The sequence below is a fragment of the Myotis lucifugus genome, unplaced genomic scaffold, assembly GCF_000147115.1.
Source record: "Myotis lucifugus unplaced genomic scaffold, Myoluc2.0 scaffold_4, whole genome shotgun sequence".
Lineage (NCBI taxonomy): Eukaryota > Metazoa > Chordata > Mammalia > Chiroptera > Vespertilionidae > Myotis > Myotis lucifugus.
The window spans coordinates 6404914-6432782 of NW_005871052.1; the positions used below are offsets into that span (position 1 = coordinate 6404914).

General features: G+C 39.4%; 1 protein-coding gene and 1 pseudogene across 1 annotated transcript in view; one reads left to right on the forward strand and one right to left on the reverse strand.

Annotated features, from left to right (window-relative positions):
- Positions 1-27869, reverse strand: part of ATP7A (ATPase copper transporting alpha) — a 180448-nt gene that overhangs the window by 21462 nt on the left and 131117 nt on the right. Inside the window, exons 7-17 of the mRNA XM_006082828.3 lie at positions 25096-25257; positions 21348-21424; positions 20929-21154; positions 19248-19481; positions 17628-17719; positions 16311-16438; positions 15008-15162; positions 14661-14795; positions 11595-11789; positions 6524-6706; positions 3821-4037 (exon numbers count right to left, since the gene is read on the reverse strand). Of these exons, the coding sequence (XP_006082890.1) occupies positions 3821-4037; positions 6524-6706; positions 11595-11789; positions 14661-14795; positions 15008-15162; positions 16311-16438; positions 17628-17719; positions 19248-19481; positions 20929-21154; positions 21348-21424; positions 25096-25257 (1804 nt within the window). The remainder of the gene's footprint in view (positions 1-3820; positions 4038-6523; positions 6707-11594; positions 11790-14660; positions 14796-15007; positions 15163-16310; positions 16439-17627; positions 17720-19247; positions 19482-20928; positions 21155-21347; positions 21425-25095; positions 25258-27869) is intronic.
- Positions 22434-24100, forward strand: LOC102438864 (annotated as a pseudogene).

Consider the following 27869-nt stretch of genomic DNA (forward strand, 5'->3'; position numbering starts at 1 on the left):
TCTCCTGCCTCGGTGGCAATGCTAAGGATGTTCGATTGACGGCTTAGGCCCACTAAGCCATCAGTCGGACATCCTCCCAGGGCTCCAGGACTGCTAGAGGGCGCAGGCCAGGGCTGAGGAACACCCCCCCCCCCGCCCAGTGCATGAATTTCGTGCACCAGGCCTCTAGTGTGTGCGTGTGTGTGTGTGTGTGTGTGTGTGTGTGTGTGTGTGTATGAGAGGATGGAATCCATAGCAAAGATGAGGGGATTCATTAGACAATTTGAAAAAGGAATAAATCTGGGGGGGGGGGTGTACAGTGTCTCGGAGCCTTAATTTTCCTATGTGAAAAATAAGCCAGATAATTTGCTTAAGGAACTATGGGTAAGGCCACAGGATTGTGTGAAGGATATTAAAAGTTTGGAGTCTAATGAACAAAATAAACTGATGAACAAAATAGAGCCAGAGACATAGACGCATGGAACAGACTGTTGAATCTCAGAGGGAAGGCGGGGTGGGTGGGTGTATGGGAAGAGATCAACCAAAGAACTTGTATGCATGTATGCATAATGGACACAGACAATAGGGTGGTGAAGGCCTGGGGTGGGGAGCAGGGGCAGGTTAGAAGAGGTCAATGGGGAAAAAAGGGGACATATGTGATACTCTCAACAATAAAGATTTTTTTAAAAATCTGGAGTAGCTACAGATGAGAAATAAAAGAAAGCTGAAATTAGATGGAAGATCAGGTTAAGGCTAGACTTTATCACTCTACAGTGGAATCAAGGAGCACAGTTGAGGACTACAGCAAGGAAGGAACCAAGATGGCCAGGTAGGTAAACACTAGTACTCACTGCCTCCCACAACCACATCAAAATTACAACTAAAATACAGAACAACCATCATTCAGAACTACCTGAGAACTGGCTGAATGGAAGTCCTACAAATAGAGAAGAAGAAAGTACATCGACCCTGGTAGGAGCAGCAGAGGCATGGAAAGGGCTGGTCCAGTTCCCAGGTGTGGAGGTTTTTTCAATCAAGAGAGATATCTTGGCTGCAGAGGCCTCCCGTGAGGAGCAAGGGATCCTAGCCCCACACCAGACCTCTCAGCCCAGTGTTCCAGGGCTGGGAAGAGAAGTCCCCATAACTACAGGCTGTAAAAACCAGCAGGGACTGTAGCTGAGTGACATGGAGGCTACTGGAGCCCCAGGCAGTTCCTTTTAAAGGGCTGGCAGATGAACTTACACGGTCCTGCTGCCTCTGAGCGCTAGTGCCAGGCAGCAGCTTTGGGGGATGCAGGGACATATGGGAAGGAGCTGGATTGTCTGGGATAAGGGCAGGAACCTGGGGGCAGCTTTCTGACATGTAGATGGGGGTGCTTGAAGGGATTATTATTCCTGTTCTGAAATCTCCCCACAGAGCTGACTGGCAGCCACATCTGACTCTACACATCCACAAGCGACACACTCAAGAGGTAGACTCAGTGAGCATCAAAGCCCCACTAAAGCAAGTCCTGCTCCATAGTGGGGGTCTCCTGCACAGCAACTGTCCCACTGCAGTCACAGCTGGTCCCCACAGCTGATTGGCCTGGAGGTCAATTCCTCCCAGTGACACCAACAGCAATCAAAGCTCAACTACAATAAGACAGCCCACACAGGGATGTATCAAGAAGGCCCAGATCAGGTGACTGTGGAGACTGAGCCACTGGGCCTTACAGGATAGCTACTACACAAGACCACTCTACCAATTCCAGGAGTCATAGCACCTCTACTAATACATAGAAACAAACATAGGGAAGCAGCCAAAATGCAGAGACACAGAAACATGTCACAAATGAAAGAAAGGGAAGCAAGCAAACTATTGCATATAGAGTTCAAAATAATAGTTATAAGGTTGCTCAAGGATCTTAATGAGAGCTTCAAGGAACTTAGTGAGACTTTTAAGAATCTTAGTGGGAATTTCAAAGACCTGAAAAAGGACCAGTCAGAAATTAATTATACACTAATTGAAATAAATAATAATTTACAGGGATTCAACAGTAGAGTAGAAGATGATTCTGAGAATCAAATCAATGAATTGGAACATAAAGAAGCAAAAAACACCCAATCAGAACAAAAAGAAAAAAGAATCTTAAAAAAATGAGCATAGTGTAAGAAGCCTCTGGGACAATTTTGCATCATGGGGGTGCCAGAAGGAGAAGAGAGAAAGCAAGATATTGAAAATGTATTTGAAGAAATTACAGAAAATGTCCCTACCTAGCAAAAGAAATCGTTATACAAGTCCAGGAAGCACAGAGAGTCCCAAACAAGAGGAACCCAAAGAGTCCCACACCAAGAAACATCATAATTAAAATGCCAGGGGTTAAAGACAGAAAGAGAATATTTTTAAAAAAAATACTTTTATTGATTCCAGAGAGGAAGGGAAAGGGAGAGGGAGAGAGAGAAACATCAACAATGAGAGAGAATCATTGATCAGTTGTCTCCTGCACGCCCCCTGCTGGGCTGCTGGGGATCGAGCCCACAACCTGGGCATGTGCCCTGACCAGGAATTGAACGGCAACCTCCTGGTTCATAGGTCGATACTCAACCACTGAGTCACACTGGCCAGGCAAAAAGAGAATCTTAAAAGCAGCAAGAGAAAAGCAGTTATTTACCTACAAGGGAGTGACCATATGACTGTCTGCTCATTTCTGAACAGAAACTTCGCAGGCTAAAAGGGAGTGGCTAAAATATTCAAAGTGATGAATAGCAAGGACCTACAACCAAGATTACTCTACCCAGCAAAGCTCTCATTTAGAATTAAAGGCCAGATAAAGAGATTCACAAACAAGAAAAAGCTAAAGAAGTTCATCACCACCAAACCAGTATTACATGAAATGTTGAAGGGTATTCTTTAAGAAGAGGAAGAGGAAGAAGATGAAGAAGAGATTAAAAAATATGAATACTATGCAGCTGTAAAAAAAGAAGGAACTCACCATTTGCAACAGCATGGATGGACCTAGAGAGCATTATGCTAAGCAAAATAAGCCAGTCAGAGTAAGATAAGTATTACATGATCTCACTCATATGTGGAATGTAATGAATATCATAAACTGATGAACAAAAATAGACCCAGAGACATAGAAACATCCAATAGATCGTCAAACCTCACAGGGAAGGCAGGGGAAGATGGAGGTGGGGAAGAGATCAATCAATGAACTCATATGCATATATGCATAACCCATAGACACAGACAATAGGGTGGTGAAGGCTTGGGGGGAGGGGAGTGGGAGAGGGCAATGGGGGGAAAAGGGGACATATGTAATACTTTCAACAATAAAGATTTATAAAAATTATGAATGATAAAATGGCAATACATATCTATCAACAATTGAATCTAAAAATCAAAATAGAATCTAATGAACAAAATAAACTGATGAATAATATAGAATCAGAGGCCTGGAAACATGGAACAGACTGATGAATTTCAGAGGGAAGAGGGGAGGGAGGGCGGGAAGAGATTAACCAAAGAATTTATATGCATATATACATTACCTATGGACACAGACAATAGGGTGGTAAAGGCCTGGGGCAGAGTGGGAACCAGGTGGAGGAGGAAATGAGGGGGGAAAAGGGGAACATCTATAATACTCTCAACAATAAAGATTTTTTTAAAAATAGGTGCATAGTTGGAAAATGTTCTCAAGTAACTTGAGTGAAGCAATCAGAGACCTATGGTAAAATTGATCTGCAAGAATGAAACCATAATGCCAATTTTTATTTAATATATAACAGTTCAGGATTATAAAGTTAGACACCTGTTAATTACTGTCCCATAATTGGTACTACAAAGAAAATTGGCTTACTTGAGAGCTGGGCATCAATAATCATGGAAGACAAAGTTGATGACTGTTCATTGCTTGCGTCAATTTGAACCAGGGATGCATTTTTAATATTATTTTCCTCTATCCTCCAGTTATTCTTACGTAGCAAGCCTTCAATATTGGTGACTTTACAGCAAATACCACAGCCTGGCACAACCTGGAAATCTATGCAGGTACCCAAGACTTCAGTGTCCAGCTCCTAACAAATAGAAACAGGAGGATTTTCTCTATTGTTCTAATAATCCAAAATCATCATTAGCAAGATCAAAGATTACTTTTGGTTAATTTAAAATGTTTAGAACAAAATTATCACTTATCATTGTCTACTTGACAGTGGAATTTTTTTGGTCTTTACATTAACTATTATGTTTTATTGCAGTGAAAGGACACAGATTAAAGTTAGCAAAAGAAAAAGGTTCATAGGGCAGGTTCAAGAGATACCCAGCATGGAGCTGCCAGTAGAGTCATGTGAATAATGCTTAATTAACTCAGCAAGTATGTATGATGATGTCTATGGAGTGCTGCCAACCAGGGATGCTCACCTGAAACTTGGTGTCCAGAGTTTTTATTGGGCCTCAGTCGTGTAGACATGACTGACCTTCTCCATTGCTGACCTTAGCCTCTAACCCTTCCAGGGGCTGAGCTGATATAGCATGGCCCTAGGTCTCTCAACATAAATCATACCATTAGCATAGACTATCTGGCATGGCCCAAGGCCCCCAGGTAAACCAAGACATTCTTATCAGGTAGCATACTCCAAGGACTTGGATGTTACCACCTAGGAGCTGGGGCCAAAGGCCAAACCTTTGGGCAAGTTTAATCCTTTATTACACAGACTCACAGAGGAGGACTTGTGGAGCTTTTATCACCTATCTTTAAATGACAGTGGATTTTAATAAGATCAAAAGAACCAAATGTTGAGTATAATGTCCAAAGTTACAGGAGATCATTAGAATCCTTTGTTTTAATCCCACTCTCTAAAATGTATACCAACCTTAGGGAAAGAAAACATGGATGATTTATCAATATTCTCTGCCCTTTCCAGTAGAGAATCACAAGTTAAATATTTAATTCTACTGTCAGGTCAGATTTTCTGTTCAGTACAGGGCAAAGGGCAAAACCAAGAACAAGGCTTTTAGTTACTAGAGTGCCTCTCTAGAATAATTCTGTGTTCTTAGTAAACCAAGGAATTCTGGCTCTTTATATCTTCATCCTCTAAGTTGTTCCATGTGCATGTAAAGAAGCCAGGTCAGTAATAGTTAATAGGTAAAACGGAAAAAAACACAAATAAAGAAATGGAAACATCAATGGTAGAAATTGCCACATTTTAACTATAAAAGTATGTGAAATAACTTACAAAGAACGTATACAAAACAATGAGAAAAAGGTAAGCAGCCCTATGGAAAAATTGGCAAAGGATTCAAGCAGACAGGTTACAGAAAAAGAAATTCAAATGATTAATACACATATGAAAAAATGCTCAACCTCATTCATAATTAAGGAAATGAAAAGCAAACCACCAATGAGTTAACATTTTTTTCTCATTATATTGGAAAAAATAGTGTTGGTGAGAATGCAGAAATGGGCAGTCATAACTTCTGGTGAAAGTATACACTGTTACAACCTTCCATGTGGGTGTTGGTAATATTTTTCACATGGACATTGGTAGTATTCATCAAAATTTAACTGCATGATTTCCTTTTGTGGGTTACTGCATGTGGTTTTTGGTTTTTTCTTTTGCTGAAGGCAGTTTTGAGGCCAGAGGTCTTAAATGTATTTGGAGAAAGGCATGTTTGGAGAATCTTAAACGGAAATAAGATTTGTAACCCTTAGTTTGTAACTACTCAAACTCTCTTTTTCAGAGGTCTTTTTGAATTTCCTATTATTTCTAAATATAATTTAATAAGTACCCCCCCCAAAAAAAGTTAACTGCATGTATCCCTTGATCTAGCAATTGCATTAATAGGCATTTAACATAGAGATAAACTTGCAAACGCTAATAAGGATGTTAATTGTATATTGTAAGAGCCAAAACCCAATTGTACAGTAAAATATAATATAGCCATTAAAAACAATGAGGCAGATCTATATGTCCTGATATGGAAAAATCATTTAATAAAATTGAAAAACAAGGTACCAAATATTGGTCATTGTGTGACCTTTCTATGTAAAGTTTAAAAAACAATAAATGCATGTATTTTGTTATATGCATTAAAAGTAGTTAATAGATGCACAATAGTGAATATACTAAAAAGTATACTTATACAAGGGTAAACTTTATAGTAGGTGAATTGTATTTCAAAAAACTGTTATTTTAAAAGATTGTTAACAGGTTAACACTTCTTAAAGTTTGGAGAGAGAAATTATGGAAGTAGGCAGGGAATAAGACTTTCCCTTTTCCTTATGCAACTCTCTGATCTGAAGTTTTTTACCATAATTTGTATTACTTCCTTTCTTTAGTCAACAGGAGTTATCCAGGTAGCATTATAATTAATTCCTGTTTTCACCTTTATATTTCTCTATATGAAGAATCAGACATATTATAAAATAAAATAAGAAAATACAAGTCTCTCTAAGCCTTATATCAACTATCTACATAAATCATAGTCAAATGCATTTGGATTTGGTCTGAGTAATTCCAATAGTAGATGACTACATTACTAGTAACAAGAGGAAAAACTGTACCTGCTTGCAGTATTTGGTTATGGCTGCTCCTAGAGGGTGTTCACTGTGACTTTCAGCAGTTCCCACAATGGCCAGGATCTTATTGCGTGATATTCTGTTACTTTCCACTAGAACCTTTATTTGACTCACTACTGGGGTTCCATGGGTAATGGTTCCAGTCTTATCAAATACTACTACCTTTACCTGTAAGAAAATTAAAATACAGTACACCTATATGACTTGATAATCCTTAATATCACCTTTCCAGAAATGAGAAAAAAGTTTACTTCTTAATAAGGTTGGACTTAATAAACTGTCTTTGGGAGAATAAGGGAAGAAATACCTTTAGTTAGACCTACCCCCCCCCCACACACACACACAGCAAATGTTTAACCTACTGTGGATACATGCTAAACACCTAGAACTAATTGTTAAAAGTTGACTGTTAATAGTTAATTAAGAGATGCCTCTAGTGCCTCCAGGGAAAGATAAAGACTTTACACTGGGGGGTAAGGGAGGGCAGGGGTTTGTCAAGGGTGGGGGGGGGGGGAAAAGGGCACTTATGTAATACCCTTTGTAATACTTTTAGCAAAAATTAAAAAAAAAAGATAAAGACTTTAAATAGCAATGAATTACAGATCTATAGGGGAAATCTGGGCATTAGGAAGATAATTATAAAAGAAAGGTAAATAATTAAGTTGAAGTGAGCACCAGATAAAACCTGCTGGGCTGCTTTGACTTTATTGAAGACAGAGCTTAGGGAATCAATGAGGGAACTGCAGCCCAGACAGGAATAAGAAGAGTCTGCAATTAGAAAACACAGTCAGGAGAAACCAAGATGGCGGCATAGGTAAACACCTGAAATTGCTGCCTCGCACAACCACTTCAAAAATACAACTAAAAGACAAAACGGACATCATCCAGAACCACAGGAAGGCTGGCTGAGTGGAAATTCTACAACTAGAAGGAAAGAGAAAAGCACACTGAAACTCAGAGGAGGTGCGGAAGTAAAGTGCAGAGGTACGGAGGCGCACGCAGAAAGGGCTGGCAACTGAGGACATGGTTGTCTTTTTCAATCAGGAGGGAGACAAACGCTCCCGCTCTCAACTCCAGTTCCGAGCGAGTCTCTGGGGACCCAGACTCATACGGGAAGAAACTGGACTGTCTGGCAGCAGGCAGAACTTGGAACTCGAGGGCGGCTTTCTCTCAGAGGTGCTTGTAGCGATTATCTCGGGACACTGAGACGCGGGACCTCTTAGGGCAGGGCTGAGGATCAGCCATAGCTGTTTACTCCACCCTGTTGATTCCCTGAGACCCTGCCCCACCCAAGCTGTGCACAGAGGCTTTTGCATATGAATGACCTGGCCCTTTGCAATCTAAAATTGCCTAACAAACTGCAGCTGGATCAGAGAGACCCAGAACATCCAAAAGAAGGCCCAAGGCCCCACAGCAACTTACATTGCTTCACAGCTGGGCCTCATCTGGGCACCTCCAAATCCCAAACAAAGAAGAGGAATCTGCAGATCTCTCCATAGCTCCTGCTGGGTAGCCTCAGGCAGAGGCTAAATTAGCACCTCCTTAGAGATCCAATGCCAGTGTACCCAGTGGTCAGAGTGGGACCATCCAGATTACAACTCCTCAGATCCATAAGGGACACAGTCAGGGGGCAGACTCAGTGAGCACCAAAGCCCCACTAAAGCAAGTATTGCCCCATAAGGGTGTCTCCAGCACAGAAGTTATCCCACCATAGACACATCTGATTCTCACAGCCAATTGGCCTGGAGGTCAATTCCTCCCAGTGATACCAACTACAATCAAGGCTTAACTACAACAAGACTGTGCACACAGCCCACAAAGGGGTGCACCAAGAGTGTCCACCTCAGGTAATTGGGGAGGCTGAGCTATTGGGCCCTATAGGACAACTAGCACAGAAAGCCACCCTAGCAACACAAGGAAGCAGCCAAAATGCGGAGACAAAGAAACAGGTCAGAAATGGCAGAAATGGAGGAAAGCAAACTACTGGATATAGAGTTCAAAACCACGGTTATAAGGTTTTTCAAGAATTTTCTAGAAACCGCCAATAAATTTAGTGAGACCCTCGATAAATCTAGTGAGACCCTCAAGGATATGAAAAAGGACGAACTAGAAATTAAGCATACACTGACTGAAATAAAGAATATTATACAGAGATCCAACAGCAGACTAGAGGACCGCAAGAATCTAGTCAAAGATTTGAAATATGAAGAAGTAAAAAACACCCAACCGGAAAAACAAAAAGAAAAAAGAATCCAAAAATATGAAGATAGTGTAAGGAGCCTCTGGGACAACTTCAAGCGAACCAACATCCGAATTATAGGGGTGCCAGAGATGAGAGAGAGCAAGGTATTGAAAACCTATTAGAAGAAATAATGACAGAAAACTTCCCCTACCTGGTGAAAGAAATAGACATACAAGTCCAGGAAGTGCAGAGAACCCCAAACAAAAGGAATCCAAAGAGGACCCCACCAAGACACATCATAATTAAAATGCCAAGAGCAAAAAACAAAGAGAGAATCTTAAAAGCAGCAAGAGAAAAACAGTTAGTTACCTACAAGGGAGTACCCATATGATTGTCAGCTGATTTCTCAACAGAAACTATGCAGGCCAGAAGGGAGTGGCAACAAATATTCAAAGTGATGAATACCAAGAACCTACAACCAAGATTACTTTACCCAGCAAAGCTATCATTCAGAATTGAAGGTCAGATAAAGAGCTTCACAGATAAGAAAAAGCTAAAGGAGTTCATCACCACCAAACCAGTATTATATGAAATGCTGAAAGGTATTCTTTAAGAAGAGGAAGAAGAAGAAAAAGGTAAAGATAAAAATTATGAACAAGTACATATCTATCAACAAGTGAACCTAAAAATCAAGTGAATAAAAAATCTGATGAACAGAATAAACTGGTGAATATAATAGAATCAGGGGCATAGAAAGGGAGTGGACTGACAATTCTCGGGGGGGAAGGGGTGTGAGGGCTGCAGGAAGAGACTGGTCAAAAATTGTACACCTATGGATGAGGACAGTGGGGGGTAAGGGCAGAGGGTGGGGTGGGAACCGGGTGGAGGGGAGCTATGGGGGAAAAAAACAGGAACAACTGTAATAATCTGAACAATAAAGATTTAATTAAAAAAAAAAAAAAAGAAAACAGTCATCTCATGGTAAACTCAAAAAAAAATACAAACCCTGATAAATGAATAGCTTGAGGAACCGAGATGAAAAAATATGACCACTAAATAGAAAGCATGATTCCTGACAAGAGGATAAATAGCTATAAAGGCCCAGCCGGTGTGGCTCAATGGTTGAGCATTGACCTATCAATCAGGAGGTCACGGTTCGATTCCGGTCAGGGCACATGGCCAGGCTGTGAGCTCGATCCCCAATGTGGGGCATGCAGGAGGCAATCAATCAATGATTCTCTCTCATCATTGATGTTTCTATCTCTCTCTCCCTCTCCCTTCCTCCTTGAAATCAATAAAAACATTTTTTTAAAATAGCTATAAAGCAGCGGTTCTCAATCTGTGGGTCGAGACCCCTTTGGGGGTCGAACAACCCTTTCACAGGGGTCGCCTAAGACCATCGGAAAACACATATATAATTACATATTGTTTTTGTGATTAATCACTATGCTTTAATTATGTTCAATTTGTAACAATGAAATTGGGGGTCCACCACAACATGAGGAACTGTATTAAAGGGTCACGGCATTAGGAAAGTTGAGAACCACTGCTATAAAGGATATTATGGTGACAACTGAGGAAACTGGAATATGGACTACTGAGTAGATCAGGGGTCCTCAAACTACGGTCCACGGGCCACATGCGGCCCGCCGAAAACATTTATCCCGCCCGCCGGGTGTTCTTGCCGCTGCTGTGTGCATAGGAATTTGTTCATAGTTTTTTTTAAAACTATAGTCCGGCCCTCCAATGGTCTGAGGGACAGTGAACTGGCCCCCTGTTTAAAAAGTTTGAGGACCCCTGGATTAGATAATATTATATCAATATTAATTTATTGATTTTGAACTTTGTACTGTGGTTATGTAAAAAAATATCATTCTTCTTAAGAAAGGAGGCTGATATCTGCAGTAAAGGATATACAGAAATTCTTTTTTCTTTTTTAATATATTTTATTGATTTTTACAGAGAGGAAAGGAGAGGGACAGAGAGTTAGAAACATCGATGAGAGAGAAACATCGATGAGCTGCCTCCTGCACACCCCCTACTGGGGATGTGCCCGCAACCAAGTCATATGCCCTTGACTGGAATCGAACCTGGGACACCTCAGTCTGCAGGCCGACACTCTATCCACTGATCCAAACCAGTCATGGCTATACAGAAATTCTTTATACTATTCTTGCAATTTTTCTTTAAGTTTGAAATTATATCAAAATAAAAAATTCCTATAAAAATTAATAGCCTGTATTCACTAGATGAGGTTCCAAATCTGTTCTAAACTGTGTTCTGTGTTTAGTACATGCATGAATCTCTATATAGTTCATATCCTCATAATAAGAACATACTAGAAGGAACATGGTTTTAGTTGAAGTCAAGCAGCCTTCATTAAGATTGTTATGAAAATCCTAATATGAGAGAGACCAGGGATAGGATTATATTTCTGAAGTCATAGTTGTAAACTGACATCTGGTGGCAGAAAGGCAAAGAAACTGTAATGTAACCACAAGTGCTACCTCACGGTGCAGAACACAAACATGGAGTCACACACAAATAGGTTAGAAGCCTGAAAGACCTGGGCAAACACCTCCTCTGTCTTCCTGCCCCAAAGACTTTTCTAGTCTGAGCAGGGATAGGACTCCAGATTTTCCACATCAGCATCTGCTCTAAGAGTGTAGGACTCTAGTAGTTTTAGAGGCCTTAGATAACTAAGGCCAATCTGGAGCAGAACCAAAATAACACCTGTCCTACCTCGATCCTCAGGATAGTGCCAGAAGCTTGGCTTATGGACCAGGTGGAAATAATTTAGAACTCTGTGTTTCTCAGTAGGTGTGCTATTGCCAGTTTGGATGGGACAATTCTTAGTTCTGGGGACTATCTTACCTTATGAGCCATCTCCAACGGCTCGCCACCTTTGATTAGTATGCCATTTTGAGCGCCTACTCCTGTACCCACCATCACAGCAGTTGGAGTCGCCAGACCCAGTGAACATGGACATGCAATGCACAGAACTGTGATAGAGGCTTGGAAAGCAAAGCGTATTATTGTTTCTGTTCGGGAGATACTTCTGTTGTAGCCCTTTAGAAGAAAGGCATGAATTTTGGTTACTGATTTAGAGCTATACAAAACAAAGTTTAACTCTACTGAAATAAAATCTCAATTTTGAAGTCATACATAATCCTACTTAGCTACCAACTTATATGTTTTAGTTACTATTAAGAAAAACTTTAAAAAATTTTTATGAATAAAAGAAATTGTGACATAACTGATAAAGAAGTCACAGTCCCAAATCAAGATTTCAATTTTACTAACTTATAGTTACAAACTATAGAGTGAATATAAGGAACATAAAAGTCAGCTTTTTTGCCTCATATTAACAGTAAGTATTTTTATTAGGGACTTTTGAAAATAGCTACAAACACAGGACCTAATTCTCAACAAATTTGATCATAATAAAAAGGAATTCCTAACCTCTGTATACTGAGACCTACCTTCCACACTCCTCTCTGAAGACAATGAAAAAAAAATCACTCCACATGCAAAGGGAGCTTAATTACATTTCAATAAAATTCTTTTGGATGTAACTGTGAACTGAGTATATCTGGCAGTATAGCTCTTTTTAAAAAGAGGGAAAGGGGAGAGGGGAGAACGGAGAGAAGGGAGAGGGGAGAGGGGAGAGGGGAGAGGGGAGAGGGGAGAGGGGAGAGGGGAGAGAGGAGAGGGGAGAGGGGAGAGGGAGAAATATCAATCAGCTGCTTCCTGCCCGATGACTCTAACCAACTGAGCCACACCGGCCAGGGTTATTTATTTAATTTGTTTAATTAATTTATTTGTTAATTCTCACCCAAGAATTTCTTTTAGAGAGAGTGGAAGGGTGGGAGAGAGAGGGTGAGAGAGACATCGATGTGAGAGAGACACATCGATTGGTTGCCTCTTGCACATGCCCCAACTGGGGTTGGAGATTGAACCTGAAACCCAGGTACATGCCCCTGACTGGGAATTGAACCTGTGACCCTTTGGTGCATGGGCTGACACTCTAACCACTGAGCACCACCAGCCAGGGCAGTATAACTCTTAATGACATTGAATATTTGCTTGTGTGGGTAAATATGATTGACTATACTAGGAAAAATCTCCTAAGATCCCCTGAACTCATGATACACATTCCAAAATACCTCCCATCAATTCTCTTCAATGTTTACTTAACCAATATGAATCAGTTAAAGAACTTTTTTTATTATACTAATGACCATACTATGGAATAGGTACACAGTTGTTATGATTCTACTTGTTCTTTAATTGAAGGGCCAAACAGCATAAACACTACAGACAGTCCTCGGGTTACGTCGGACCCGATGTACGTCATTTCGTGGTTATGTCACCATCTCCCATTTATTTATAAAAAAAAAGTTTCGTCATTTCGACGTATGTACATATGTGCTTTATGTTTTTTATTATGTATTTTCCACAAGTAAAGGTCAGGAATTGTTATCTTTCTTTTAATTTTTTTTTTACTGTTTCACTTCATTGCTGCTGTGTATGTGTTCCATGTGAGTGACGTAGGTGCTTATGTAGGTGGGTTCCGACTTATAGCGAAAATCACATTATGTTGCGCTGTAGGAACGGATCTCTGACATAACCCGAGGACTTACTGTATAAAGAACAGCATTTTTTAAAATAAAGAAACACAACAAAATAAGACTTTCTTAGCAATAATGGTTTTACAGTGCTAGTTTCTTACTAAGTTCTCAAATACTTAAACTAAGTGTTCAGCTATACAGTAGCAGAGTTGGAAGGGACTTTCATAAACATCTAATCTTTTTTTATATATATTTTATTGATTTTTTACAGAGAGGAAGGGAGAGAGATAGACAGCTAGAAACATCGATGAGAGAGAAACATCGATCAGCTGCCTCCTGCACATCTCCCACTGGGGATGTGCCCGCAACCCAGGTACATGCCCTTAACCGGAACCGAACCTGGGACCCTTCAGTCCACAGGCCGACGCTCTATCCACTGAGCCAAACCGGTTTCGGCAAATCTTATGTTTTCATATATGTCATATGTGCATGTTTTAACCTACGTTAATTCCAATCCTGCAACTTAGGTATTATCATCACTATATTACAGATGACAAACCAAGGCTAAGAAAAGTGACTTAAAGGTTATATCTCTAAAATGAAGCATAATCCAAGTCTACTTTATCACTTTATGACATAATACCTTAGAGACTATCATAGAACTAGGGAGAAGCAGGCATTAATATTATCTTTTAAAATATTTTTAATTGATTTTAGAGAGAGGAAGTGAGAGAGAGAGAAACATTGATGTGAGAGAGAAACATCCAATGGGGATCTAATACGAAACCTGGGCGTGTGCCCTGACCAGGAATTGAACCTGTGACCTTTTGATACGGGACAATGCCCAACCAACTCAGCCACACTGGCCAGGGCCCAATATTATCTTATATTTATAAAGCATTTAATAAAACACTGTTTCTAATATATAATCTTATTTAACTTTTACAAGTTATGCAGGATGGATTAAAATCTCACTTTATAGATGAGGAAAATGAAGCTCATCAAGAAATTACACTGACCTAAGATCAAACAGATGGTATGTGGCAGAGCTGAGATCCCAATGTTTTTCTCAATATATCTATAGTCCTTTGTGATAGCAAAATAATGCTGGAAATGAGACTAGGTATAAAATGTAAAAGTTCACTGCCTGCTTTGGGAAAATCACATGTAATAATGAAAAAAAAATCTTTCTAAAAGGAAATCTTTTATATTTACAGAAATGCAAATGTTTATTCCTACCACCCCCCCCCCCACTCCAGTCCCTTAAAGATACTAGTAATTATTAAGGTTATTTTCCAATTAATTACTTATGCAAAAAATTCACAAACTGTTTTACAAATGGTAAAGAACTGTTATATGTCACACTTACAGCAAAGTAGGTTTCCACAAGTTGAAAATTCAGAAATCCAATTATAATCCAAACCAAGAGGGTAACAATGGAAATAATAACAATAAAAGGAACAAAGTAGCCACTGAGTTTGTCTGCAAATTGCTGGATAGGAGCCTAGGATTTAATAATAATAGTAATAATAATGGTATATATATAAATCAAAGTCTCCTTTTTATAATAAATAGAGCACAAACAGAGCTTTTTAAATAAGTTCCTTATTAATGCAATTAGAATTAATTAAAGGAAAATATGAAAACTAAATAAAGATTTATACTGAGTGAGCTTTAAATAAAATACTTTCTGTTTCTCCTAGGGAGTTAAGTTACCTTTGACGTTTGTGCCTCCTCCACAAGTTTTACAATTTGAGAAAGGGTTGTGTCTGCTCCAACATGGGTTGCACGGATAAGTAGTGACCCATTCTGGTTAATGGAACCAGCAATCACTGTACTGCCAGATTTCTTAGCCACAGGCATTGCCTCCCCTGTATAAGGAGTAAAGATAGATTTAGGGAGTATAAGTAAGCACTATCTTGAAATATACCATTATTTGTTAACTGTCAAAAAATATCTAGAAAGAAAATTCTTACTTCATGAAATAGAATCTGGACAAATGCCCAGGTGAAAGTTGCCCTATCTCCTTATGTCAGTTCTGGGTCAAACCTAGACATACTGTCTTAAACTGGAAAAACCTAATATGCTAGTTCTTGTTGGAAGATCCTTTTGGAACCCTATGCTAGTCTTAGATCATTTTATTCTCAGCCTATTCCCAAGGAACATTTAGACATGTGGGAGGGAGTTCTTGTAATACCTGCTGGTGGGTGATGGGGTACTGCTACTCTAATTTAATGGGCCAGGGTCAAGAATACTAAGTGTACTACAATGTGCAAGCGAGTCCCCCAGAACTAAGAATTGTCCCATTCACACCTACTGAGAAACAGAGTCCTAAATTATTTCCATCTGGTCCATAAGCGGAGCTTCTTCTGTCACTCTCCTAAGGGTTGTTATGTTGGTACTGCTTCAAATTGGCCTTAGTTATCTAAGACTTCTAAAACTACTCTCTTAGAGCAGATGCTGATGTGGGAAACCTGGAGTCCTATCCCTGCTCAGACTAGAACAATCTTTAGGGCAGGAAGACAAAATAGGTATTTGGTCAGGTAAATTTGCCAAAGTCTTACTGGGCTCCACAGGAGAATTAGACAATTTCCTGTGGTTATATGTTCTAATAATTAAAAATTTTTAGTGAAAAGAGCCTTCACTTAGCATAACTAAAACCACAAAGTAAATCTGCAGAAATTGACTTAATACAGTCTTTAAAAAATGTTTGATTTTTTTTTAGAGAGAGAGAAAAGGAGAGGAAAGAGAGAAACATTGATCCTACTGGGGATCGAGCCCACAACTGGGGCATGTGCCCTGATCCAGCATCGAACCAGCAACCTTTTGGTGCATGAGACGACGCCCAACCAGCTGAGCCACACCAGGCAGGACAATTTAATACCATCTTAAAATAACTCATTCTCTTTGCTCATTATTTACTTATTCCAATTTCTATAAAAAGCTCTTCACCTTTCATGCCTATTTTTCATTAACATTTTGGATTCACTTCACTTTCATGACCCTCTGAAGAACATACCTGTGATGAGGGACTCATCTACCATAGAATGTCCTTCAATAACACGACCATCCACTGGAAATTTGCCTCCTGGAACCACTTTAATGATATCTCCACGTTGCACAAGTTCCACATCCACTTGTTCTTCACTGGATATGAGTTAAAATAAAAAGCATTATGATAATATGCCTCTCATGCTGATTTTCCCATGCAAGCTTTTCAGTTCACATCAAGCTATGGCTCCATAATTGTTACCAATGGAGGCTAGAATCAACATTTAAGCTAGGAACTACAATGTCAGTCCTGTTAACTGGTAAGGAACAGCTCAATTTCTGGTACAAAGTAGGCACTCTACATATTTATTGAATAGTCATTGATTGAATAAATGAAAACCTTAGAAAATAATGTAATGGATTTTATTTAACTAAAGAATTTATTTATTGTATAAATTTGTCTAAAGAATTTTATGAGTATACAAATGAGAAATACAAAAGAATGAAATCTAGTCAAGCCTTTAGCTCTAACTTCTCGTTTACAGGAAACACAGGAGTTATAAAACAAGTTAAATGACAGCACACAGAAGCAAAGACAAATCTAAACTGGGATATTATACAGGACAACTGATGGATGTTTCTTTAACAGGTTAATTGTATGGAGAGGGAGAAGCGGGGAGGAAGAAAGCAGTGTAAAAAGAAGGATGAGTTGTTCTAGATCAGTGGTTCTCAACCTTCCTAATGCCACGACCCTTTAATACAGTTCCTCATGTTGTGGTGACCCCCAACCATAAAATTATTTTTGTTGCGACTTCATAACTGTAATTTTGCTACTGTTATGAATCGTAATGTAAATATCTGATATGCAGGATGTATTTTCATTGTTACAAATTGAACATAATTAAAACATAGTGATTAATCACAAGAACAATATGTAATTATATATGTGTTTTCCGATGGTCTTAGGCGACCCCTGTGAAAGGGTCATTCGACCCCCAAAGGGTTCGCGACCCACAGGTTGAGAACCGCTGTTCTAGATTAAAAGAATCATGCAGTCAAATGTAATGACCCATGGACCTTGCTTGAATTCCATTTCAAACAATGAAACTTAAAACATTTCAGAACAACAGGAGAAATGTGAATATAGACTGCATATTAGATGATATAAGGAGTTTTTGTTCATTTTGTTAGATGCAAAACAATGTTACAGTTATAAATGTGAATAATTATTAAGTCTGGGAGATGGATTATGTACATTCATTATACTCTACTCTCTACTTCTGTATATATTTGATATTTTCATAAGAAAGTAAAAATGAAAAGTGGGAAGAATAACGATAAATACCTCAAGAGGATATTATCAGAGTCAATAGTTACAATAGTTGCTTCTGTAGCTTGTAGTGAAATTAGCTTGGCAAGAGCCTCTGATGTTTTGCCCTATAAATTAAGAAAACAATCAACAATGCTATGGAAGAAAAAGCCTAGGTCTTACCTAAAATAAAGATATAATCTTTAATATTTACCCACAAGACAGCTTTAGGAATATTAATTAGTTCAAGTCAGAAAATACTTTACTTCAAAAATATGGAGTACACAAAATATAAAATGTATAATTAGCTATAATTTATAAGTAAATAATGTAAATTAATAAGAAAAACATCAGGAACCCAATAGGTACACAAGCAAAGGACATGAATAGGCAATTCATTTAAGAAGAAATATAAGCCCTGGCCAGGTAACTCAGTTGGTTAGAGCATTGTCCCACTACACCAAGGTTTCGGGTTCAATCTCCGGAAAAAAGGCACATGTGAGAAACAACCAGTGGGTACATAACTGGGTGGAACAACAACAAATCAATGCTTCTCTCTCTCTAATAAATCAATTAAATTTTTTAAAGAAGAAATATAATATCTGATGTGTGGGAAAATGTTTATCCCTGCTATTAATGCAATAAATGCAAACTAAAGCAACTCTATTATACCATTTAAAGAATTTAGATAAGAGCCAGTGCTGATGAAGTTGTAGTAAAACTACTTCACTAACATACCCTTGCTGGCAAGAATTGTTTCAACTTGTAGCATAAACTACAGAAAGCATTATGTCTTTTAACCATATGCTTTGTAATTTATCCTAAGACACTAATTCAATAGAAATGACATTAGACATGAATATGTTTAATGCAGGGTTATCTAAAATTAAAAAGTGGAGCCCGGCCGGCGTGGCTCAGTGGTTGAGCATCAACCTATGAACCAGGAGTTTATGGTTTGATTCCTGGTCAGGGCACAGGCTCAGGTTGTAGGCTCGATCCCTAGTGTGGGGTGTGTAGGAGGCAGCCAATCAATGACTCTCATCATTGATATTTCTATATTTCTCTCCCTCTCCCTTCCTCTATGAAATCAATAAAAATATATTTTTTAAAAATTGGAAACCATCTAATTGAGAACAAAACCAGAATGGTTTAGTAAATCATAGCATGTTGGTTGGATATAATATTATTCAGAAATGCCAAATACGTGTGTCGACTACAAAAATGGGGAAAAAACTATATAGTGTTAAGGGTACAAAGTGGTATGTAATATTAACCTTGCCACTCTGGAAAATATAAACATATGTGGAACAGAATTATAAAGTGATTTCCATTATAAAGTGATATTATGGGTAAATTTTTTTCCATCATTATTTTAAATCCTGTGGTCACATCAATTTTTTGCGATATAAATAAAAAAATAAGTACTTCTTAAATGCCTCTCTCTTAAAATAAACATGGATGTACTCTACAGTATTAATTCCATAAATTTGGTAAATCTTCTAAAGGAATACTTAACTTAAAATATTGCCAAACACACACACTTATTTCAGTAAATGATTACATAAATCAATTTCTATTTCTAATAACTTGTCTAGAAAATACTATGGTCATTTAGCTACCCAAGATTTTAACAACTGTCACCTTTTCTGACTTTACCTTTGCTATATGTTCCAGCCACCGGCCTAATGCAATAAACACAAACAGCATAGGAGGTGTGTCAAAGAAAGTAATAGGGTTCACTTTGGCTCTTTCATACATTGCGACCAGAAGAATAACCAAAGAGTAGGCGAATGCAATGGTGGTGGCCAGCACAATCAATACGTCCATATTTGCAGTTTTATGCTTCAGTGCTTTGTAGGCATGAATGTAGAAATACCAGCCTCCGAAAAACTGTAATATAGAAACAATAATCATTGTTTTTTTAAAAAATACTGAAATTCACATATATACCTCAATAGCTAAGATACAGTTTCAATGTTAACTTCCTTTGGCTTTTATCTAATCCATAAACACTAAAGAGAGATTTTTAAGTTGAAACAATAGTTTGCATTTTAGCAGATATGTGTGCATAAAAATTCAAATTGGTGTACAAGCCCTTGGCAGCTGTCCTCCATGGTCCAATGGATATTCCATAATATAAACTCAGATGGTTCTTAGAATTTTCTTTTTGATCCCAGCAAAAACAAGAACTAGGAAAAGAATTACACTCTTTTGACAAGGATTTTTCTATAGAAAACTCATCTCTCCCTTTCCAAAATTAAACCTAAGTGGTATACCTAAGCTATTAGATCTGTTGGCTGGTTTTTTGGTAAACATAACCAAAAAGCTTATTTTTCATTAGTATAGAGAAACACACTAAAATTTTTCAAAAATCATTATTGCCTTTTACAAGGATCAGAAAATGGAATGTATTTATTAGATGGAAGTGTTCCACAGTAAAAGTTTATCTCAAAAGAAGAAGTGAAAACATACAAAAAGTAATGAATTTAAGTGCTGGGGAAAAGCAATATAACTAATAATATAATAATTATTATAAGTATTTTATTTTAGATAAACTAATAAAGAAAATAAAATATATTTAATATCATTAATATAAATATAATTAATTTTAAAATATTAAATATATAAACAAAATGTGTTTTTTTAATTATAAGAGAAATTTTATTTAGAAAGTTACAGAGGTAGAAGAAGTGAGCCAGCTGGGCTACATAGGCTCAGGACATCTTATTGTTATAATAACTTAAAATATAAATTTATATACAATAGCAGATATGAATACCAAATTCATATCTGAATACAAATTAAACTCTTATTATCTGCTTTGGCACTAAACAGTATCCTTAGGGGTTATGTGGAATTTATTATTTACTTTAACCACTCAGTTTAAGATTATTTTTATAAAGCATCCAGCATAAAATGATAGGCTTCTGGCTAACATCCGCTTTCCAACTGAAAATAGCCTTGCTTGCCACATTTCATTATTATTATTATTATTATTATTATTTTAATCTTCATTTCCAGAGGATATTTTTTCCATTGATTTCTTGAGAGAGTGAAAGGGAGGGAAGAGAGAGATGAAAGGGAGGGAGGAGGGGGAGAGAGAGAAAAATAAATTACATGAGAGACACACATCGATTGGTTGCCTCCCATTCGCACCCTGACTGGGGCTGGGGATTGAACCTGCAACCTAGGTATGTGCCTTTGACTGGGAATCGAACCCACAACCCTTTGGTCCACAGGCTGACGCTCTAACTACTGAGCAAACCAGCCAGGGCTGCCTGCCACATTTTAGCTAGTTTTCATTATTAACAAATATACTTGCTAACATTTCACTTGCCTGTACAGGTACACACAATAAAAAAGATAGCAAATTCATAATGGACAATCCTGGCAGGATCTGGCGCTCCAGGAACATAGAAGAATGAACGTTGACCATTTCTTCTTGACTCATGTTCTGATTATGATGAAGAGTTGCAAGGTGGTGGTCCATAACCATCATATATATCATTAGTCCCATTACAGGTATACAGAAAAAGAGGCTCACAAGGAAGGACCGTCTCCATCTTACGTAGAAAAGAAAAATCCTTTTAGTAAGTAGCTAGAGTTTAAAGATTCTATGTAGTATAGGTAAATACAAGTTGAGACCAATCCACTGAGAATAAGGATGATATTGTAAAAACTGACATGCTCAGAGGATATTAAATTTGTAACAAAGAATCACAATTTGTTTTTCACTGACACTCCAAAAGTACTTACTGTCTTATTTCTCGTTTATGGTCTAGATGGCTTGCTGACCGATCCTTCTTGACCAAAGAAGCTTCAAAACCTAAGCTCTGAAGGAAATTCATGAGAAAACAATTATTTCACTGAATGTATAAATATTAAATAAAGAAATCCTAAACCATAGTATTATCATTAAGAACAATTCAATTCAATTACTGATTGCCAAGTTACTGTAGGGGAATATAAAAATGGAGATGTGATTCCTTTCTTAATTACCTTTGTTTATAAACTTCCGTCAAAGAAATGAGTACCTCCTCAATTCTTATTAGTGTCTATCCTACTGTTCTCAAACTAATGATTTCACTCAAGTGCAGCTGTCCTTAGTAGAGGTTGCTTTGTTAGTGTCCATCATTTTTAAATTTTCCCATTTAAACATCATTTTTATTTTTCAAGTACAGTTGAGATACATAACTTATTAAGCAATCATCCAGATAAATCTGGCACCCTTTTGACAGCACACACAGTTATTAGAATATTATTGACTCTGTTACCTATGCTGTACTTTATATCCCCATGACACCAAAAAGGCCTTAACAAATTCAAGAAGATTGAAATCTTATAAAGTATCTTCTTGGATCACAATAGCATGAAACTATAAATCAACTACAATAAAAAAAACCTCAAAGAATTTAGACATATGGAGGCTGAAGAGCATGTAATTAAGCAATGAATGGGTTAACAATGAGGTCAACGAAGAAATAAATAATTTCCTGGAAACAAATGAAAATGAACAATAACAACCCCAAATCTATGGAACACAGGAAAAGCAGTCCTGAGGAGGGAGTTCATAGCATTACAGGCCTGCCTTAAGAAACAAGAAAAGCCTGGCCGATGTGACTCAGTGGTTGAGCATATTACCTCTTTATTATATAGGATTAGAGGCCCGATGCACGAAGATACGTGCAAGAATGGGCCTTCCTTCCCCTAGCTGCCAGCACCGCCTTCACTCCGGCCCAGAGCCACCTTTCTGCTTTCGCTCCGGACCCGCCTTTCCACCTTCCCACGCTGCCCTGAGGCTCAGAGTGGCCGGGGGCAGTGTGGACCACCTGCATGGTCACCATGGCGACGACGCAAGCATCCCACCCCACCCCCTGGCTGCTTGGCACCTGCACGCATGCGAGCTGCCCACAGGCCCACCATCTTTGTCCGGTTAATTTGCATACTCACTCCTGATTGGCTGTGGGGCATGGCAAATGTATGGTCAATTTACATATTTGTCTATTATTAGCGTAGATACTTGCCTAGCCTGTCTGTGTGGCTTAGTGGTTGAGGGTGGACCTATGAACCAGGAGGTCGTGGTTCAATTACTGGTCAGGGCACATGCTCAGGTTGCAGGCTCCATCTCCGGTAGGGGTCGTGCAGGAGGCCGATCAATGATTCTCTCTCATCACTGATATTTCTCTCTTTCTCTCCCTCTCCCTCTCTCTCCCCTCTTCTCTAAAAATCAATAAAAATACATTTTAAATAAAAGACACAAGAAAAAGCTAAAATAAAAAAATCTAACCCTACTACTAAAAGAATTAGAAAGAGAACAAGAAAAGCCCAGAGCCGTGGTCGGCAAACTGTGGCTCGTGAGCCACATGCAGCTCTTTGGCCCCTCGAGTGTGGCTCTTCCTAAGCCTTAGGAGTACCCTAATTAAATTAATAACAATGTACCTACCTATATAGTTTAAGTTTAAAAATTTGGCTCTCAAAAGAAATTTCAATCGTTGTACTGTAGATATTTGGCTCTGTTGACTAATGAGTTTGCCAACCACTGACCCAGAGTACTCAGCTGGTGTGGCTCAGTTGTTTGAGCATTGTCCCATGTACCAGTAGGTCACTGGTTTGATTCTCATTCAGGACAGGTGCCTGGGTTGAGAGCTCAAACCCCAGTAGGGAGCATGTGGGAGGCAGCTGATTGATTTGTCTCTCTCATCGATGTTTCTCTCTCTTCCTCGCCCTTCCTCTCTCTGAAGTCAATTAAAAACATGTTGCAAAAAAATATTATATTCATTAAATTAAAAATGTAAGTGAATTAATTTTTTAAAAAGTAAAGCCCAGGTGTTCCTGTCCCCAGCGCTCCCTATTCTTCTGCAATCCCCACGCCATGTGGCTGCTCAGCTGGCGGTGGCCCCACAAGCGGCTGCGGCCCTGCTCTGTGCACGGTCTGTGCACGCCTTCTCTGTGCACCCGCGACCTGTGGGGAGCCCGTTAGCCTGGGCTCCCTGCGGGGCAAGGTGCTGCTCATTGAAACCTGGCCTCGCTCTGAGGCACGAGGATCCGCGACTACACCCAAGTGAACGAGCTGCAGCGGAGCCTTGTGCCGCGGGGCCTGGTGGTGCTCGGCTTCTCCTGCAACCAGTTCGGGCATCAGGAGAATGCCAAGAACAAAGAGATCCTGAATTCCCTCAAGTATGTCATGGAACTAGAAATTCATGGTGGCGGGTTCGAGCCCAACTTCACACTCTTCAAGAAGTGTGATGTGAACGGTGCAGGAGCACCCCCTCTTCGTCTTCCTGTGCCAGGCTCTGCCCGCACCCAGTGACGACGCCACTGCGCTCATGACAGACCCCAAGTTCATCACCTGGTCTCCCATGTGCCGCAACAACGTGTCCTGGAACTTTGAGAAGTTCCTGGTGGGCCCGGATGGCATGCCTGTGCGCAGGTACAGCCACCGCTTTCTGACCATTGACATCGAGCCTGACATAGAAGCCCTGCTGGCCAAGGCGCTCAGCAGTGCCTAGGGCACCCCTACTCACCCACCCGGCCCTCTGGAGGGTTTATCCATGAAGGTGTTGCCTTTAAACCTATGTAGAGGAATGCCTGATGTCCAGCTAAATCCCCCCACATGGGCCCTGGTCCTGTCCATCCCAGCCTCCCCCTCCCACACCATGGCTTTTCACAATAAACTGTCCAGTGTCAGCTGAAAAGGGAAAGGGAAAGGGAAAAGAAAAGGGAAAGGGAAAAGGAACGGGAAAGAGAAAGGGAAAGGGAAAGGGAAAGGGAAAGGGAAAGGAAGAAAGGAAAGAAAAGAGAAAAGAAAAGCCCAGAGTAATTAGAAGAAAGGAAATAATCAAGGTCAGAGTAGAAATAGAGACTGAAAAAATAAAAATACAAAAGATAAATGAAACCAAGAGCTGGTTCTTTAAAAAATAAACAAGACTGATGAAACTTTACCCATACTTATCAAGAAACAAAGAGAGAGGACCCACATAGATAAATAAATAATGATTGTGGGGCATGCAGGGAGCAGCCAATCAATGATTCTCTCTCATCACTGATGTTTCTATCCCTCTCCCTTCCTCTCTGAAATCAATAAAAATATATTTTTTAAAAAGGGTTTGGTCGTTTAAATTTCTTACTTTAACTTAAAAATACATCTTTTGCTTTGACCTAACAAACAATAAAGTGTCTAGCAGGATGCTTCATTTCCTTCATGATTAACATAAATTTTACTCATAGCAAATTGTATTTCACTTCCATTTTCTAAACATTTTTAAAATTCCTTGTGTTTCCACTTTAAGTCGGCTCTTGATTTATAGTGTCAGTATGCCTTTGCCTACCACTTCCTGAAAAATACCATTAAAAAGGCAGACAAATTTACATTAAATTTTGAGCCAGATGTTATCTAGCATAACCAAATGTGTCAGATTTTTTTCATTATCTCTGTCTGATACAAACAGAAGCAACTCAAAGATGTGTTGAATAAACAGTCAAGAACACAGAAATTGACACTTACTTCAATTGTATGGATAATATCTCTGGGACCAATAATTTCTGGATCATATTTAACATGTGCTTTGTTGGTTGCCAAGGCCACAGAGCAGTAGAAAATACCTCTGTGCTTTGTAAGGGTAGATTCTATTTTATGTACACAGGAGGCACACGTCATTCCTCTCACCTATTAAACACAAAAACGTTGTTATTCAGAAATATAATTTTCCTCCATTAAACATGAGTTACTTTAAAATAACTTTTGTAACATGGGATTAACACACAAGATCTTTCTGCACTATTAATATCCTTAGATATGACCATTAGAACATTTTTAGAACACTTTTTATATCACATTGAACAAGGATAAGGTTGAGCTGCAACAGGTTACACAGAAGAGGATCTCATTAAAAGTCTCTTTCTTCCTGTCACTACTCATTGTACAAAATTTGACAAATCATTGTTTCTTGTATTCAATGTCTTGCTTCCCTCTAGATATTTCTTCATCCTGCTAAATTATATAACCTTTAGTATTACTTTTAGTGAAGGTTAATGGATTACAACGTGTTCTACATTTGTCTAAAATATTTTTGCCCTATGTGTTTAGTGAGTTTATATATAGTTCAGTTGGATATTAAATTCTAAAGTCATGAGGCAGGAATTTTGGGATGACTGTGTAAGGAGCTCATCAATTCTTTTCCCCTAAAAAGCAATGGTAAAACTGGGGAAACATTCAAAAAAGCTATTAAAAGTGATGCTGGAAAGTTTGGACAGATACATGAAAAAAAAAAGAAACTAGACCACCTTCTCACAAAATATAGAAGAATAAACTCAAAATGGATTAAAAACTTAAATGTAAGAGTCAAAACCATAAAATTCCTAGAAGAAAACAGACAGTAAAATTTCTGATTTTCTCTTAGCAATATTTTTTCTGATATATTTCCTCGGGCAAGGGAAACAAAAGAAAAAGTAAACGCATGGGCTTATGTCAAACTAAATAGATTTTGCACAGCAAAGAAAACCATCAATGAAATGAAAGGACAACCCACAGAATATTACATCTGATAAGGGGTTAATATCTAAAATTTATAAAGAACTCATACAACTCTACACCAAAAAAAAAAAATACCAAAAACAATCCAATAAAAAAATGAGCAGAGGACCTGAATAGACACTTTTCCAAAGAGGACATAGAGATGACCAATAGGGATATGAAAAAATGCTCAATGTCACCAACTGTCAGAGAAATGCAAATTAAAACCACGAGATATCACCTCACCCTTGTCAGAATGGCTATAATCAATAAATCCACAAATGACAAGTGTTGGCGAGGATGCAGATTGGTGTAGTCACTATGGGAAAAAGTATAGAGCTTCCTCAAAAAATTAAAAATAGAACTTCCTGCCTGGCTGGTGTTGCTCAGTGGTTGAACGTCAACCCAGGAACCAAGATGTCACTGGTTCGATTCCCAGTCAGGCAACATGCGGGTTCGATCCCCAGTGTGGGGCGTGCAGGAGGCAGCCAATCATTGATTCTCTCTCATCATTGATGTTTCTATCTCTCTCTGTCTCCCACTACCTTCCTCTCTCTGAAAAACATTTTTTTAAATGGAGCTTCCTTATGACCCAGCAATTCCACTTCTGGATATTTATCTGAAGAAACCCAAAACACTAATTTGAAAGACTATATCAGTGATGGCGAACCTATGACACGTGTGTCAGAGGTGACACGCAAACTCATTTTTTTGGTTGATTTTTCTTTGTTAAATGGCATTTAAATATATAAGATAAATATCAAAAATATAAGTCTTTGTTTTATTTACTATGATTGCAAATATCAAAAAATTTCTATATGTGACACGGCACCAGAGTTAAGTTAGGGTTTTTCAAAATGCTGACATGCCAAGCTCAAAAGGTTCGCCATCACTGGACTATATGCACCACTATGTTCACTGCAGAGTTATATAGAACTAGAGGTCCAATGCACGAAAATTCGTGCACTCGGGGGGTCCCTCACCTCAGCCTGTACCCTCTCACAATCCAGGACCCCTCGGGTAGGATCCCTAGGCTTGGCCTGAGATCAGGGCCTATCTGAGTTTTCCTTCCCCTGGCTGCAGGCAGCTAGCCCCACCCGTGCCGCTGCCACTGCATGCCATCTGTGCAGCGCTGCCCCCCTCCTGCCCCTGCCACCAGTGGCCTCCCTCTGCAAGCAACAGGCATGGGGTGCGATGGCTTGGCTGGCCTGGGCCTCCCTCTGTGGGGCAATCACTGGCAGGCTGCACAACTGCCACAGAGTCACTGCCGGTGGCCTGGGCCTCCCTCTTTCTTTGCTGGGGGGTGGGGTCAGCCCTGCGAGGGGCCGTCTGCCTACCTGATTTCCCCTCACTGCTGGCCTGCCTACCTGATCACCCCTAACCACTTGTCTGCCTACCTGATCACCCCTAACCACTGGTCTGCCTGCCTGATTGCCCCTAACCACTTGCTTGGGGGTGGAGCCAGCCCAGCGAGGGGCTGTCTGCCTACCTGATTTCCCCTAACCACTTGCCTGCCTACCTGATAACCCCTAACCACTGGTCTGCCTACCTGATCACCCCTAACCACTCTGCTGCCTGCCTGATCCCCCCTAACTGTTTGCTTGGGGGCGGGGCCAGCCCAAGCAAGGGGCCGTCTGTCTACCTGAACACCAAAAGTGCTGGCCTGCCTACCTGATCACCACCTAAACCATTTGACTTGCCCTACTGAGCACCACGAATCCACTGGTCTTGCCTCCCTCGAGAACCTGGAATCAACCTTTCTGCCT